The 16,805-nt window shown below is 38.3% G+C and overlaps 1 protein-coding gene across 2 annotated transcripts in view; it reads right to left on the minus strand.

The window, feature by feature from the left end:
* The window catches only part of SGK1 (serum/glucocorticoid regulated kinase 1), a 111,241-nt gene that overhangs the window by 52,443 nt on the left and 41,993 nt on the right, over positions 1–16,805 (minus strand). For both annotated transcript variants that reach the window (XM_060283590.2, XM_060283591.2), the window contains one exon: positions 12,875–13,090. In XM_060283590.2, coding sequence (XP_060139573.1) covers positions 12,875–13,090 — 216 coding nt within the window. The remainder of the gene's footprint in view (positions 1–12,874; positions 13,091–16,805) is intronic.

The raw sequence follows: 16,805 nt of genomic DNA on the forward strand, positions 1-16,805 counted from the left end.
TCAGCGTTGATACAAAGTCAGTGGTATCATCTTCCCATACAAAGACTGATGACACTGGTGCAGATGCATTTTACAAACATCCACTCTCCTTGGCTTTTTACAGCTTTTTGCTTACACATGTACAATCAGCCCCAACAGAGAGAACTCCTTGACTCTGATCCGCGTAGGCTCTGCCTCTGCAAGACACAGTTGGATTCCTCAAGTCAAACACAAAATGGCTTAGAGCATGTGAGCACGTGATCACACATATCCTCTCTTTCTGTCTCCTTCTCCCTCCAACTACAATCCTCTTTGAAACTTTTCAATTCTCCCACATCTTAATTTTACCTTTTTTTTCAGTCACTAAATAACAACAGAGTTGGCAAATGACAAAGTTTGTTCATGGTTTCAGACTCCCCATTTTAATAATGAGGGAATTTTTAGTAAATTGGTTAATGTTATCCTTTTCCAAATCTGGAATCGTTGTTTTTCTTTGTGAAATGAGAATCAAGCTTATTGTATTAAATCTCAAGCATATTTATCCTCAACAGGGTCAGAGCCATAAACCTTAATCCAAAGCCATAAATCTCCAATGGAAGAATTTCTGGAATTTGACTCTCTCCTATCCATTCTTTATGCCTAATGATAACACTGTTGTGATGGAAACATTTCAATGGATCTTTGTTTCCTGAGGATAGTTATAAATTATTTAAAATGCCTTGTGAAAAGCCTTAATGATCTAAACTCTTTGTGTCCCAGTTCAGCTTCATTTCCCTTGCTCCAAACTTACTCTCTCATTTGAGTTCTCCAGGCTTTTGGTTATTTGTCCCATCTGCCTGGGTTTCTCCTTCCTCACCTTTCCTTACCTCACTAATTTACGCATCCTTCACTTTTTTTTTTTCAATTGAAGTGTAGATGATTTATAATGTTGTGTTACTTTCAGGTGTACTGTAAAGTGATTCAGTTATATATATACATACATATATATATATATATATACACACACATATATACAACACACATATATATACACATATATATGTTTGTATGTATGTATATATATATATATGCATTCTTTTTCAGATTCTTTTCCATTATAGATTATTACAAGATATTGAATATAGTTCCCTGTGCTATATAGTAGGTCCTTTTTTAATCTCGTTTATATATAGTAGTGTGGTATCTGTTAATCCCAAATTCCCAATTTGTTCTCCTCCACCTTTCCCCTTTGGTAACCATAAGTTTGTTTTCTATGTCTGTGAGTCTATTTCTGTTTTGTAAATAAGTTTATTTGTATTATTTTTTTAGATTCCACATATAAGTGATATCATATGATATTTGTCTTTCTCTGTTTGACTTACTTAACTTAGTATGATTATCTCTAGGTCCATCCATGTTGCCGCAGATGGCACTATTTCATTCTTTTTTATGGCTGAGTAGTATATATGACTGGTATATATATATATGTGTGTGTGTGTGTATGATGTGTGTGTGTGTTTATATATATATATACAGGTATACCACATCTTTATCCATTCCTCTGTCAATGGACATTTATGTTACTTCCATGTGTTGGCTATTGTAAATAATGTTGCTATGAACACTGGGGTACATCATCCTTCACTATTTAGTTTAGATTTCTATTCTGCTGAAGCCTTCATCGACCCTCAGTAGTGGGCTATGGGACCCTCTTAAGTACTTTCCCCTTTGGTAGCATGTATCACTGTATTATAACTGCCTGGTTAATTATCAGTATTTTCCCTTCTCCTGGAAGCACTGCATGAGATACTTCTTCCTGCCTGGCCTGTAATAGAAATTCTCAATAAACACTAGTGGAGAGAGCAAACCAATGGTGGCTCGGAGGGCATTCCACATTCTGATGTCCCTCTTAGCATTTTGCATGTGTGGTCACTACAGGAAAGGTCTGCCTTTGTGCTAATATCAGATTACTTGTTTTAAAAATAAGTCAGTGCTGCTGATTCCACAATACTAAGCGGAGAAGAGAATTGTAATGGTCATTTCTCTCTTTTCTTTTTCTTTTGGTACGGACCAAGTTAATGCATTTAGCATTTTCTAATCTACAAAGATCTATAACCCCTGCTCCCTGTCTTAACTAGGGAGCCACCTGTCTGCTACTTATCTAACCCAGCCAGAGGTGTTGAATTGTCAAATTTTTCCCTCAAGTAGAAATCTAGATGAATCTCTTGAAAGGTCACTTTTAAAATCAACTCAAAAGGAAAACCACCTATCAGCACAAGAGAGAAAAGTGAATTGAGGATAGAATTGTGTATTTATAGTTATCAAGGCTGATGGACATTGGAAAAGTACACTAAAATTATGGATAGCAAGCTGTAAAGTTTGGCTTGACTTCAAAGGGATTTTTAATATGCCCTTATGCCAATGTCTGCTACTCAAGGTCGATAAGAAAAGTTTAATCTTCTTATGGAACAGAGCTGAGTCACATAATATCCGTGTACTTCTACTGGTTGTGATGATTCTCTAAAGAGATGATGTCACCAAATTGAGCTTTGCTAGAATCTTGCCTAGAAATAGATTGATTTATTTATGGGTTCACAAAGACAAGTGAAAATAGAATGGCTTATTTATCATGAACGCCACAGACAAATGTGTGTCTTGGCACATTTAGGTGTTTATCAAAGTCTCTCTGTGTAAGCAGAATGAACCAGAAGCAATTTACTTTGTGTGAATAGGAAATATCAAGGTGATATTAATCATTTTTATTTCCTTTGTCTTTAGAATGTTTATAAGAAGAGTCTTTTCAAGTCCGCAAAAGTTAAGTTTAGAGTTAAGTTTTAAGAAATTATCATTGTCTTTCTCAAAATTCTTCACATTTTTGTTTAACTTGTTCTTTATAGTTTACACTATAGGGATGCTTCTTGATAGATTCAATTCTATTATTTCAAAAAACAATCCAAGAAAAAAATATAATTGTAAACTTTGAGGAAAAAAAGAGAAATAATGACCAAAAATATCAAATGGATACAATTAAACTTGCTTTATCACTTAAATTCAGTTCTTGCTTGTAGATTTTTAGTAGTTTGTAAAAAGCCTTCTTATAAAATTTTTAAAGTCTCAAAACTACTAAGAAGCGGTATTATTATAGTGGAAAATAGCCGTATGGTTTCTGGGAAGGACTATACTAAAAGGAATAAGTTTAATTAGAAGCAGGATAGATTTGGTTACATACAACAAGAGCCAACGAAATATGCTCCAACCCAAGCATAAGTGTAACCACTGGCTAGAGATTTCTAGAGAGGACAGAGAGTAACTTTCCTGGAATATTTTATGTCCTAAATAGCCTGGATGGATTCCCTTATCCCTTTCCAGACTTATCTCCTGGGAAGGAGGCATACTGGTGGGATGGACCTCATAGGAGAGCTTAGGTAATCAAAATGAAGTGAGCTCTGGATGCAAGCAGAAACTTGTTTTATTCCAAAGTCTGACTCTCACATGTAAGTCCTGTGACTTAAGTCATGTCTTTAAATACAGCAGAAGTGTGTGCCAAGTTGTGGAGCAAGCGAGCCTTTGGTCAGTGCCTGGTGGTGAGGGGCTGAGCGGGACACTGTGCTACCTCCTCCTGTGCCCTGACCCTGGAAGAATGCACCTCCAGAGTCCCGGCCCTCGTCTCTGGAAGAGAGGGGAAGCACCAAGTGGGTGGAGATGGCTTCCTGGCTCTACAAGCCCTGGAAACACAGACTGGAAACACAGATGTACTCCTGGAAGAGGAGGAACCGGCGTCCTGGGTATCAAGCTGTCTGGCCAGACACAAAATGTGCATGTGGCACAGACAGAAAGCCATAATCACCCAGGACCTAGCATTCTTTGACGTGCAACCCTTCTGTTGGCACTAGGGCTTTGCTCTGTACCTTCTTGGGTGGAGGAGTGTGTGCTTATTTTAGCTTTAAATGTAGATATCCTCTCTCTAGTAGTGCAAAAAGCAGACCTGGTTCATTTCTGTGGCTATAATAACCAAGACGTAGAGTGGGAAAAAAATCTGCCCCAGACAGACTTGAAAGAAGTTGAAGGAGAATGTCAACTACCTAGAAATAATTCATTTAAATTGACAAAATTAAATGCAAAATTCTGACAAATAAAGAGGCAAGGATAGAACAAAACAATTCTCATGAAGACTTACAAGTAACGACTTGAAAAATAGAAAAATTTCTTAAATTTTCTGGTAATCAAAGAAATGCATATCACATCACTGAAGTGTCATTTCATTAAATGAACAAAAATTAAAACATACCACTACCTTCAAGGGATAAAGGGCTAGTGGAGTAAGTTTATTCACATAGTGCTGGTACCATTTTTATTTATTTGATTCTTTCTAAATTGGTCTTGAAAGTATTTTGACAAAAATAATTATTTTAAACTCTACTCCATTACTGGGGATTCATACTAAGGTTCAATTTATTCTAAGGTTATTCAAATTGAGAGGGAAAAAATCATTTTCAGCCTTATGAAAAAGAGAAAAAAATTAAGAAAATGAAAGGACTAACGATAGGTCTATGGTTACATTAAACAACATCAATTTGATGCAATGTTAACCATAATAAATATGAAATTTGTTACAACATATGAATGTTTCCAATAAATGTTAAGTGGAAAAAAGGCAGCTTCAGTATCATATATACACTATGACAACAATCATGGACAAACTAGGTACACAGGGGGGAAACTGAGAGAGAACACAAAAAAATAAAAACAGTTGGCATATAAAGAAAATGGAATTATTTTTAAACATCTCGATAATGCTGTTATGATCATTCTTACATAAATTTTGAAAATCATGGGGAAAAGTCAGAAAGGAGATAGATTTATAGTAAAAGACATATGAAATCTAAAAATGGAAATTTCAGCTAACTAGTAGCTCTTAGCAAGAGCAACAGGATAACAAGGTAATCTTTCCTCTGGTTCTTAGCCAAAGAGAAATGCTTGAGTTGTAAGTCACTTAGGACACTTCAAATTATTGTAGAACAAAGGAAAAAACATTGAAAACCTCCAAGAGGAACCAATAGAGTTTCCTCTATTTTCTTACCCCTACCTTTTTTTTTTTTTTATGTTGCCTTTCTAGGAAAAAATATTCCAAGTTTTTTGGGGAAAGAAACTAATTTTTTTCCAATTCTGCCTTAGTCTTAGAATAATAATATTCAGATAAATATTGGCAATAGTGAGTATCGGGGTTTTCATTCTCCTAAGAGGGCAACTAAGTTATTTTTTAAAATTTTATTTATTTTTGGCTGTGTTTGGGTCCTTCTTGCTGTGTGTGGGCTTTCTCTAGTTGTGGCGAGGGGGGGCTACTCTTCCTTTTGGTGCGCGCGCTTCTCACTGGGTGGCTTCTCTTGATGCAGAGCATGGGCTCTAGGCACATGGGCTTCAGTAGTTGTGGTGCACGGGCTTAGTTGCTCTGAGGCATGTGGGATCTTCCCGGGAACATGTGTCCCCTGCATTGGCAGGTGGGTTCTTACCCACTGTGCCACCAGGGAAGTCCCCAATTAAGTCATTTTTAATGTTTCCCAAGACATATTACTTTCCAGGTAGTATTCTTTATTGTTGCTGTTATTATTAGGAAAGTTTGGAAATGTGATGAATGTTTTGCTTAAGATTGATTTACTTGCTTTAAAGTCTTTTCAGTTTGTATTACCCTTAAGTGTATTTGCCAACTAATAATATTTCAAGTGCTGTTTATGGGTTTTTTTCTTTAGGAGTTTCCACACATGCTCTGTCATTTGATCCCCATCATCTCATCAGCTGGGTAAGGTAGGCAGCACTGTTTTATTCTTCAGGGTTTGCAGGTCAGCCTCTGGAGATCACGTAGCATGTGGATGTTCACGTGACCCACCAGTGGTAGAGCTGGACTTCGAACCCAGGTTTTCTGGCTCTGGACAGAATTTCATCCACTCTGTCACATCCTAAGTAAGGGTATTTTCTTTTCCCTGCCTTAGTGGTCTAATGTTTTGTTTCATGTGATAAATGCCTTCTCAAAGATGAAATAGCTTAAAATTTGGTGCAGAACAAGGACTATTGTGGATGATAAGCTTAGAAATCACCCGACATCACCCAGAGACCATGATATGTCATACTAAGAGCAGAAAACTGGGGGAGAAGGCAATTGGAAAGACTATTATTTTATTCCCTATAAGCCTTCATAAAAATCCATTTTTACTATGTAAATTGAAAGAAACCAGAAGTCTATAAAGCCATCTGGTTGATTCAAGTCTTTTATAGCCTTTTCTTAAGAAAGATCAGAAAACCTCAAGATGATGTGAAGGTAAATCAGGATGGAGACTGTCCCTCAGCTCACCATTTTACTACCAAGCTTCCTGGCCTTCAAAGGAACAGCTCAACAGTTTTGAGAAGAAATATAAAGGTAACGGTGCACCTCCTTGAGCCATGATAGCCTAACAGATGGAGGGATGGCATCCCAGATGCTGAACAAGCCACATGGGGCAGATGCTCTCCCAGAACTGTGTCAAGTAAGCTTAATTAAAAGTGCCTTCTATTATTGTCTGTGGTGATTTGCTGAGGAAGAAGAAGAGGCAGTGACCTTATATTTAATCATGTCAAAGGCTCAACAGTAATTCTTGGGTTAGTAATGTGGTTAATAATTTCTTCAAGTTGGCAGCTCTATCCAGGGGACTGACTTCACCAGGCCTTAAAATCCGCGTGCAGTGCCCTGGCTTCATTTGTTGGCAGCCGACTAAGCACCTTTCGAGCTGTCTTCAATTGAAACACAGACAGAGGAGTCTGAGGAAATCCTCACTCAGCCAAATCTAACCCGTATGAGAGGGCAAAGTTAATGAGAATCAGTCATGAGCCTTCGGCACGCAACGCCTCTGAAATGTTAAGTGATTTATAACCAGCATGGGCTGCAGAGTTTTCTTAGTCTCCCCTTTTCATGTTAAAAAAAAAAAAATTGCATCAACAAAATTTCCATTTCAACTAATAAAGGCAAAGAGAAAAACAAAGAACACATTAATTTTTAAGATGTAGGCAAGGTCCAGGAAGGATATAGGAGAATGAACATGTTAGATTTAAAAACTGGGGGGAACTGCGAGAATGAATGGATGTGCATACCAACAAACACCACACAGGGCAGGGTAAAATGATTGACAGACAGAAGGATTAGCAAGGCACGTTGGGAGCACAAACATTGTGTGTTTCCATTTTCCTCCAGGTGCCTTTCTTTGTAGTGTAGTGCTGGGAAAGTCTCATGGTACAAAACCATCTTTGTGATGGTGCCTGACTTTTAACCAATGAGGTTGAGTTATAACTTCCTTTCTACAAGTGAGTTTCCTGGTGGGCATAATATTTTCCCCAAACTCACGGGTAGTACACTAATATAGTCTTGAAAGGTTCAACCAATATAGACAAAGCTAAAGTCCTTCTTGATTACTCTCTCACACCTCATCATCTCTCCATTTGAATCACACGAAAGTTGTAATCACTATTTCAGTTTGATGTATATACTTCCAGATCTTTTTGTTTGCATTTACACAGACACACACATATACTCATAGATACACACGCACATACACACACAGACATGAAAAGAGAAATACCGAATTAAAAAAAAAATAAATGTGATGATGCTATATTCATCTTCGATTTGCTTTTCTAACTGAATATCACTGTACCTGTCCCCATTGTCAGCATAAGCAAGTACATATCTAAAGTAGAGGTGGATGAGAATTTTTAATAAAGGAAAATTGCCAAAAAAAATCCTTCCACCAGTAGTGTTTTGGCCTATACTTTTACCATGACATTATCAATCTTTTCAACCATTGACAATCTGATGGATTAAAAACACATGGATTTCATTGTTTCAGTTTGCATTTCCCTGGTGGTGTGGTAGACACTTAAAATAGTATTTAGTTTTCTTTTCTTATTTCCTCTGTAAGCCCAGAGTTATAGGAAGGATGTATGGGAATTCCAGGTGGATGGATTGGCTGAGGATGGTGGTTGGCTCTCATATTGTTTTTAATTTCTAATTTTATCAAATTGTAATTAGCTAGTACGACCTGTGTGATTCCTGTTTTTTGGAATTTGATGAGATATGCTTCATGATCTAATTCTTGGTCAGTTTTTGTAACTGTTCCATGTATGCTTAAAATAAAGTATATTCTTCTTTATATACAAATCTCAGCATAAATCAGATTTGGTTAATTGTTTTATTAAAATCTTCTAATGGGACTTCCCTGGTGGTGCAGTGGTTAAGAATCTGCCTGCCAATGCAAGGGACACAGGTTTGAGCCCTGGCCCGGGAAGATCCCACATTCCGTGGAGCAACTAAGCCCGTACAGCACAACTACTGAGCCTGAGCTCTAGAGCCCACAAGCCACAACTACTGAGCCCATGTGCCACAACTACTGAAGCCTGTACACCTAGAGCCTGTGCTCCACAACAAGAGGAGCCACGACAATGAGAAGCCTGCGCGCCACAACGAAGAGTAGTGCCCGCTCACCACAACTAGAGAAAGCCCACGCGCAGCAACAAAGACCCAGCATAGCCAAAAGTAAATAAATAAATAAATAGATTAATTTTAAAAAATAAATAAAATAAAATCCTCTATCCTCACACATTGTCGGTCTTCTTGAACTGGCAATTCCTGGGAGAAGTATGACAAAAATGTTCTTCTGTGACATGAATTTTCCATTTTTCTTTGTATTTCTATTATTTGTTGCTTTAACTATTTCCGTGTTATGTTGCTAAGCTCGTAAAGGTTGGTGAATGTTCTACCTTCTTAGCAGCTATCTTTCATCAATGTGAAATATTCCTCTTTGTTCCTTTCAAATTTTTTGTGTTACATAGTATTTTTTCTGACATTTATATTCTTAACACTGCTTTCCTTTTATTAAGCCTTGCCTGGAACATCTTTATTTTCCAACTTACTGGATTCTTTTGAATAGATAAGCTTGCAGTGTCCCCATCTGTTAGATCTGTCTTTGATGTGATCATTTTGGACTGTAGTTTTCTCATCAACTTCATAATCCTACCTGCCTTCTGTTTTTCAGAGAGTCTTAATTATTCCTTATGCATACAATGACATACCTTGTTTTCTAGCACTACTATAAATTAAAATGCGTGTGTGTTTTCTATTATTTAAAGCAAGAAGAAGAGATGACGTTAAATGTTCTGGCTGTCATCTTGATCCAATCCTATGCTTTCCCTCACACCAGATTTCCTTCCCCACTGCCACTCCAAAACATTCCTTTCCTGTCTTTCCAGCGAGGTCTATCTGGATATTGGAGGTGCTGTGAGAGATATGCTTCAAAACAGAGTTTGAATATGTTTAATCAACATGCACCCATCGAAAAACTAACATGGTTTTCCACCTCTTTAGGAACTAAAAGTTGACTTCAACTTGAGTTCCACTGGCATGGATTATTCAGTAACAGCTTACACAGCTCTATGTTATCCTCTTCCCATCTCATTCCCAGAAAGGTCTGTTTAATAAACAGTCCATTTTTAGACAGCACTACTAATAACATCACAATATTGCTATTCTTCTGGATGATTTATTAGCAATACGTATATGCCAGTTTCTTGCATAGGAGAAACATGTTTAAAAGCTATTAACTAGACAATTGGCGAGGCATGGCACAAACTAACTGCACTATAACTCTTAGCAAATTTTTGGCCATTAAAAGTAGCATTTATTTATTTTTATTTATTTATTTTTTGCGGTACGCGGGCCTCTCACTGTTGTGGCCTCTCCCGTTGCGGAGCACAGGCTCCGGATGCGCAGGCTCAGCGGCCGTGGCTCACGGGTCCAGCCGCTCCCTGGCATGTGGGATCTTCCCGGACCGGGGCACGAACCCACGTCCCCTGCATCGGCAGGCGGACTCTCAACCACTGCGCCACCAGGGAAGCCCAAAAGTAGCATTTAGACTGTACTATTTTTAAAGTCAGGAAAAAAAAAAAATCTCTCACAATTATTCATAAAGGACTTGTGCTTTGTTTCCTTTCTTATTTTATTTGAAACACTCTCACCTCATTTTCTATGCTTTATCTTTATACATCAAATAGAGAGTTTTTTCTCATTTATAGGTCATCAAATTCCAACCACAGGATTTCAGACTAAAAAGGGCTTTAGAGTTAACTAGGTTAGGCCCATCACATGATGTTGAAGAGCTTTTGTGACATGCTCAAGTTCGTATATTGACCTTGGGACAGAGCTGGCACTAGAATGTGGGTTGCCTGACTCCAGAACACTACACATAAATTTACATTTACAAAAGATTTTAAAAGTCCCATCTCATCTGCAAAGTACCAAGAAACTCCTAGGAAGAAACTCGATGGCATGAATAATCTCAGTTTTCATAGGAGGGAACATTGAGCAGGAAGGATGAATTAATGACTTGCTTAAAATAATCCACATCAGGAGTTGTCAGGGGGCCAACTTGAGGTCTTCGCCACGAGGCCTGGTCTCCATCTAACAGCCTCTCCATCTACTTAGCACACAACTGCACTTCCTAAAAGGACAGAGGTGCCTTCTCAAGGAACTATTTCGTGGTTTAATCCCTAAAGGATACAAAGTATAGATTCATTTTTATTTTTTTGGCCATGCCACGCAGCATGCGGGATCTTACTTCCCCAACCAGGGATTGAAGCCATGCTCCCTGCAGTGGAAGCGTGGAATCTTAACTACTAGACCACCAGAGAAGTTTCTAGATTCATTTTTAAATTGTTAAAATATAAGTGTCTTTTTGGTTTGTGGTGATCTTAAAAAAACCCAGCTAAGTCAGAACCAGGTAATCCATTGTAAATTGGAGACTGATTCACCTATAATCCTGGATAAAGTAAAAGGATGAATCACAATGTTGCTTTAAATTCCTTCCAGCTCTTTGTTTATTGTTTCCTCTTGAGTGGAATCCCATTTATTCATTAATCTAGCTCTGTTCCCAACAGCTTGGCATATAGTAGGGCCTCCAGTAAATATTTAGGACTAGGCATTTGTGCTCTGTATAGGATTTGCAGAGCCCTCTCTCTGCCTCTGCGTCATGAATAGTTCTTCAGACTCTAAGGAGTTGGCAAATTCTTTTAGACTCTTAAGAGTCCAAGAGTATGCAAACTATGGCTGGTGGACCAGCCACGTGTTTTTATAAATATAAGTTTTATTTCAACACAGTCAGGCCCATTCATTTGTATGTTATCTGTGGCTGCTTTCCCTACAAGGGCAGAGCTCAATCAAAGTGACCGAGACCGTATGGCCTGCAAAGCCTAAAATATTTGCTATTTGGCCTTGTACAGAAAAAGTTTTCCAATCCTTGCATTTAAAATCTATTTATTACCTTTTATGACTAACATGGGGTTGAGCCAGTGTCTAGCTAAACAACAAATGCCCTATGACAAATGTTCATAGATCAGCAAACTGCTGACCTAGTCATGGAAGTCTAGTTCAGTTACAGGCTTAGCTAATATGTACGTCAGCAAACATAAGTAATGATGATTTATATTTGCATGACACTTTATAGATTATGAAGTATTTCATGTATATCTCACTTGATATTTCCAATAACCCTAGAAAGTAGGCAGCAGGTATTACTTTTTCATGAGGTAACAGTTTCTGAGACATTGCATATCTCAGGGTTAAAAGGAATTCAGATTCAAGTGTTTTTATCTTTTAGCAGCTAAAATGATTACTTTATCTCTGGAAAATGCTGATTTCAAAAAAAAAAGAAGGAGAAGTTATTAACATTTATCATCTTATGATGCACTGATTTGAAATAATATATTAGAAGATCACTTGCAATTAATTGTACTTTGTAATAACATGTCCTGTCTTCTTACTGTTGTATTTTTATGTCAATAAATTGGTAATAAAAATAATATAAACATGTAATCTGACGGTTTAAAAAGTCAAACTAAATAAGCCTAATTGAGTTATAAGTTAAAAATACAACCTTAAATTTTTGAAATGTTAGAACCTACAGGATAAGTCAGTTATCTGGTTTCCTTGAATTAGCAAAATTAAAAAACAAACAAACACACAAATCCCCAAAACTCTTGGAGTAACAGAGAAAAATGTCAGGAAAAATATAAGTATATATGGGAAAACAGTGAAAGATTGACATAGTTCTCTCTTATGGGTCAAATCAAGTTGAGATAAATATTTCAGTGGTGTTTACAAACTTTAGATGACAGTTATGATATCTTTCTTACATCATACAAGAATTGATTTCTGTGTGATCAAACAACTTAGGAGGAATTTCTAGTTGACCAAAACATTGCTGCCTTGGAACAGCATAAAAAATTAGGACAATAGAGTGTATGATTCTAACTGCATGGCATCTGGAAAAGGCAAAACTATGGAGACAGTAAAATATATGTGGTTGCCAGGGTTTGGGGGAAGAGTGGGATGAATAGGTGAAACACCGAGGGTTTTTAGGACAGTGAAACTATTCTGTATGATATTATAAAGATGGATACATGTCATTATACATTTGTCCAAACCCATAGAATATACAACACCAAGAGTGAACCCTTATGTAAACTATGAACTTTGGGCACGGATGTGTCAAAGTAGGCTCATCAGTTGTAAGGAATGTTCCACTCTGGTGGGGACATTGATAGTGGGAGAGACTATGCATATCTAGGGGTAGGGAATGTATAGAAATTTCTATATTTTCTTCTCAATTTTGCTGTAATCTGAAAATTGCTCTAAAAAGTAAAGTCTATTTAAAAAATACTCAGTACAATGGACTAACAAAGGCCACAATTCTATGTCCTCCTCAGAAGCTTTATAAACGTGCATTAAAAAAATAAATTTTGAAAAAAAAATAAATAAATTTTGGGGGCGTACCATGGCATGGATACAAGAAAAACAAAGGCCTAGAATCCTTTCAGAAGAACGGATCCAGAGCAAACTTACTTCACACGCGGATTGAGTTTCCCATGAGCTTGACTCCTTCTCCTGAGGGAGAACCCCTCTTTGGAAAGCTTGGTCTCCCAGGCACGTCTGACACAACGAAGGCTCGAAGTCTGGCTCCCCTGGTGGCATGTACACCACTGAAGGGCCCGTGTACTTCAGACTGGGACTCTGATGCTTGTCCACGCTGACCACCGGACTCTTGATCCATCTTCGTACCTGCAGGGTGCAAAAGAAAAGAAAAAATGCGTTTTACCTCCTTTGATGTCTAATGAGGCCTTGATGGGAAAGTTGGTGGGATGGACAGTCAGGAAAGGAGTCTCACAACTTCCCTACCTATCAAACCTTAACATAACCTGAATTGGTCAGTGCTGGCCACTCATTTTCCAGCACCTTGTGTTTTTTGGCTGGTCATTTCATTTCACTGAGTCTGTCTCCCCATCTGTAAGACTGGGGTAGTCATATTTCTGCCCAGGTTGTTATGCAGATTTTAAAATATTTTTAAAAGTCCAAGTGTTTTGCCTGGCACATAATATTGAGTAGACGGTGCTTTTTTTTTTTTTTTTTTTTTTTTTTTTTGTGGTACGCGGGCCTCTCACTGTTGTGGCCTCTCCCGTTGTGGAGCACAGGCTCCGGACGCACAGGCTCAGCGGCCATGGCTCACGGGCCCAGCCGCTCCGCGGCATGTGGGATCCTCCCAGACCGGGGCACGAACTCGTGTCCCCTGCATCGGCAGGCGGACTCTCAACCACTGCGCCACCAGGGAAGTCCGGTGGTGCTTATTTTACTTCACTCTTATCTTTGTTGCTGCATGCACGCTTTCTCTAGTTGCGGCGAGTGGGGCTACTCTTCCTTGCGGTGTGAGGGCTTCTCACTGCAGTGGCTACTCTTGTTGTGGAGCACGGGCTCTAGGCGTGAGGGCTTCAGTAGTTGTGGCGCACGGGCTTTGTTGCTCCGTGGCATGTGGGATCTTCCCGGACCAGGGCTAGAATCCGTGTCCCCTGCATTGGCAGGTGGATTCTTACCCACTGCGCCACCAGGGAAAGCCTCATTTATAGATCTTAACACACTTGGCTGTCATCCTCTATCAAGGTAATAAATATGTTCTGCATAACGATTTCTTTCACACAGCAATAGCTCCTCAGAGCAGACACCCTGAGAAGACAGAGTGGCTTTTGGAATTCCTCATCCTTTCATGCCACTGAGTGGTGCTTATTTTACTTTACTCTTACTATTATGATTATGCTGACAGAATGATAGTTCACAAATGTCTAAGGTGAATTGTAACCAATTCACCTTAGAAAAAGAAGTAGAAGAGGTTGCTCCTGGCTAAGAAATTATCTCACTTTGTTTTTTTCTTTCCTTAAAGTTTTAAAACTCACCACTTGTCTTGCTTGCATGTAGAATTCTTGTAAGGTAGAGAAAAAATGTAAAGGTATTCTAACATTAAAAGGATAACATTTATATAGCACTTTCAGTGTGAAAGGCACTTTTCTAAGTGTTTAACATGCAACGTTTTTTTTTTTGTTTAATCCTCAGAACAGTCTTACATGATAGGCACTATTACTAATCCCATTTTGCAGATGAGAAGACAGAGGCAGAGAGAAATGAATCAAGTTTCCTCAAGGCGCAATACTGGTGTCAAGCAAAGGCAGGATGCAGGCACTTTGAATCCACTGTCTACTCCTTTACAAGCATGCAGTTTTAGCAAGTGTTGGAGTGATTTATGACTTGTCATCAAATGCTTGAAATTCATCCTAATTTAATATGTCTTTTCCATGCTCTTTGAAACTCCTGAGGATTCTTTTTATAGTTAACCAATTGGTGAAATTAGTGTATATTGAAAAGATGAAAAAATAAAATCACAGTACTGAATTTTAGTTAGTAATGCTGACAATTAGATTTTTTAAAAATATACTGAGAATAAACTAAAATTGCAATAGCATAAGAATGTTTAAGCAATTTGATGGAATATTATGCCATCACTAAAAATAAATATTGTGAAGACTCTGTGGCAACATGGAAAATGTTTAGAATGTAATTATACGAAAAAAAGCCAAATACAGAATTGCTCAATCACTATAATTGCAAATGTAAAAATATATGTACTATCTATAGACAAAGCAAGAAAGTAACAGGCAAAATAGAAACTTGCATTTCTTGTTAGGATCATGGATGTCTTAGTTCTCCCTCTTTTTACAGTGTCCTGTGCTTTAATTTTTTTAAAGAATAATTTCTTTTAAAGTTTATAAGAGTCTTAAGCAATTAAAATCATCATATTTCTTTCTTTGGTTACATACGTGTCTTTTACTTGCTTTGTGTATAGGTACTCTTTTCAATGTCATTTAAAATAATCTTTTTACGTTTACTATTCTGATGTTAACATTTGGGAGGGTTCCATCAGTATTTCTTGTACTTTGGGGCCCCATAAGCATGTTAGTAGCTGCATTCAAAGCGTTTGTTTGGGGCTTCCTGGTGGTGCAGTGGTTGAGAATCCGCCTGCCAATGCAGGCGACACGGGTTCGAGCCATGGTCCGGGAGAATCCCTCATCCCACATGCCGCGGAGCAACTAAACCCGTGCGCCACAACTACTGAGCCTGTGCTCTAGAGCCCGCCAGTCACAACTACTGAGCCTGCGCGCCACGACTACTGAAGCCCATGTGCCTGGAGCCGGCGCTCCGCAGCAAGAGAAGCCCGCGCACCGCAATGAAGAAAAGCCCCCGCTCGCCACAGCTAGAGAAAGCCCGCGCGCAGCAACAAAGACCCAACTGAACCAAAAATAAATAAATAAATTTAAATAAAAGAATCACATAAGGAATTGTCATTTTATTTGATATCAGCTGAGAATTCCCAAAATAGTTCAGATGACTTTGAGCATAGGCTGTCAAACAATGCATAGATGCTTTTACAGAATTTGAGAGTTGAAAGAGACCCAAAGACGTTAGTAATTTGCCCAAAGTCACAATGTAAATTATTATGTGGGAAAAACTACACCTCTTAGTTTAAGCAAATCAGTCAACTAGTTTCTACTAGGGTATAAGCTGGCAAACTCAGTGTCTTCAGAGGCTGGCAAGAACAGGAAATGTGTAAAGCCCTATGACCAGGGTGTAAAAATAGGGAGTGGTAGAGACTGCGGCAAACTAGGAGTGCATGCTTGCCAAGTGTTTTTACATTTAAATGAAAAATGAACAAACAAACACATAAAACCCCCAAGCAAACAATGCTGGCCAAATAAAACGCTAGTCAAATATACCCTACACCTTCAAGAGTCACTGCTTGACCCTTGAAGTTATTCTAGCGAGTAGAATAAGTATGACGTAGAATTCTATGAAGTAGAAATAAAATGATTTGCTATCTTCTAACTTAAAAAAAATCCAATGCTTTCAACATTTTAACTTTCATTCACGTATTCAACACTTATTATCGAAGACCAGCTACGTGTCAGGCATAATCTAGGCATTGAGAATTCAGTTCATAAGTCAGATCCCCCAAAACCTGCCCTCGTGGAGCTCGACTTATGACTCAAGGAGTAAATTATTTATTTATTTAAATAAAGAATAAAGGGGGAAGTAAAGCAGAGGTGAGTGATCAGTCTCAGTGGAGGGTTCAGTTTTAATTTTATGAGATTTCGGGAGAAAGATTCAAGCTGAAGATATGCGTTGAAGACTTGAAACAAATAGCCATGTTCTACTGAAGTCTTCCAGGGGAAAAAACCCAGTGACTTGCCAAGATCTACTTGCGAAGTATGTGTCATATTTCTGGGGATTTGGTTATTCGAATCTATTATATTTCACGTAAACTTACTGAATAACATGACTTACTCAAGTCTCCTAAGAGTGAGTGTTTTGTGTTTTGTGTCTTCACACCTCCCACTGGAGGGCAGGGAGTGGGTGGCGTGACATTTCATTAGAAAGGTCCCTGATTCCAAATAAC

This window comes from Globicephala melas, chromosome 14 (genome assembly GCF_963455315.2).
Source record: "Globicephala melas chromosome 14, mGloMel1.2, whole genome shotgun sequence".
Classification (NCBI taxonomy): domain Eukaryota; kingdom Metazoa; phylum Chordata; class Mammalia; order Artiodactyla; family Delphinidae; genus Globicephala; species Globicephala melas.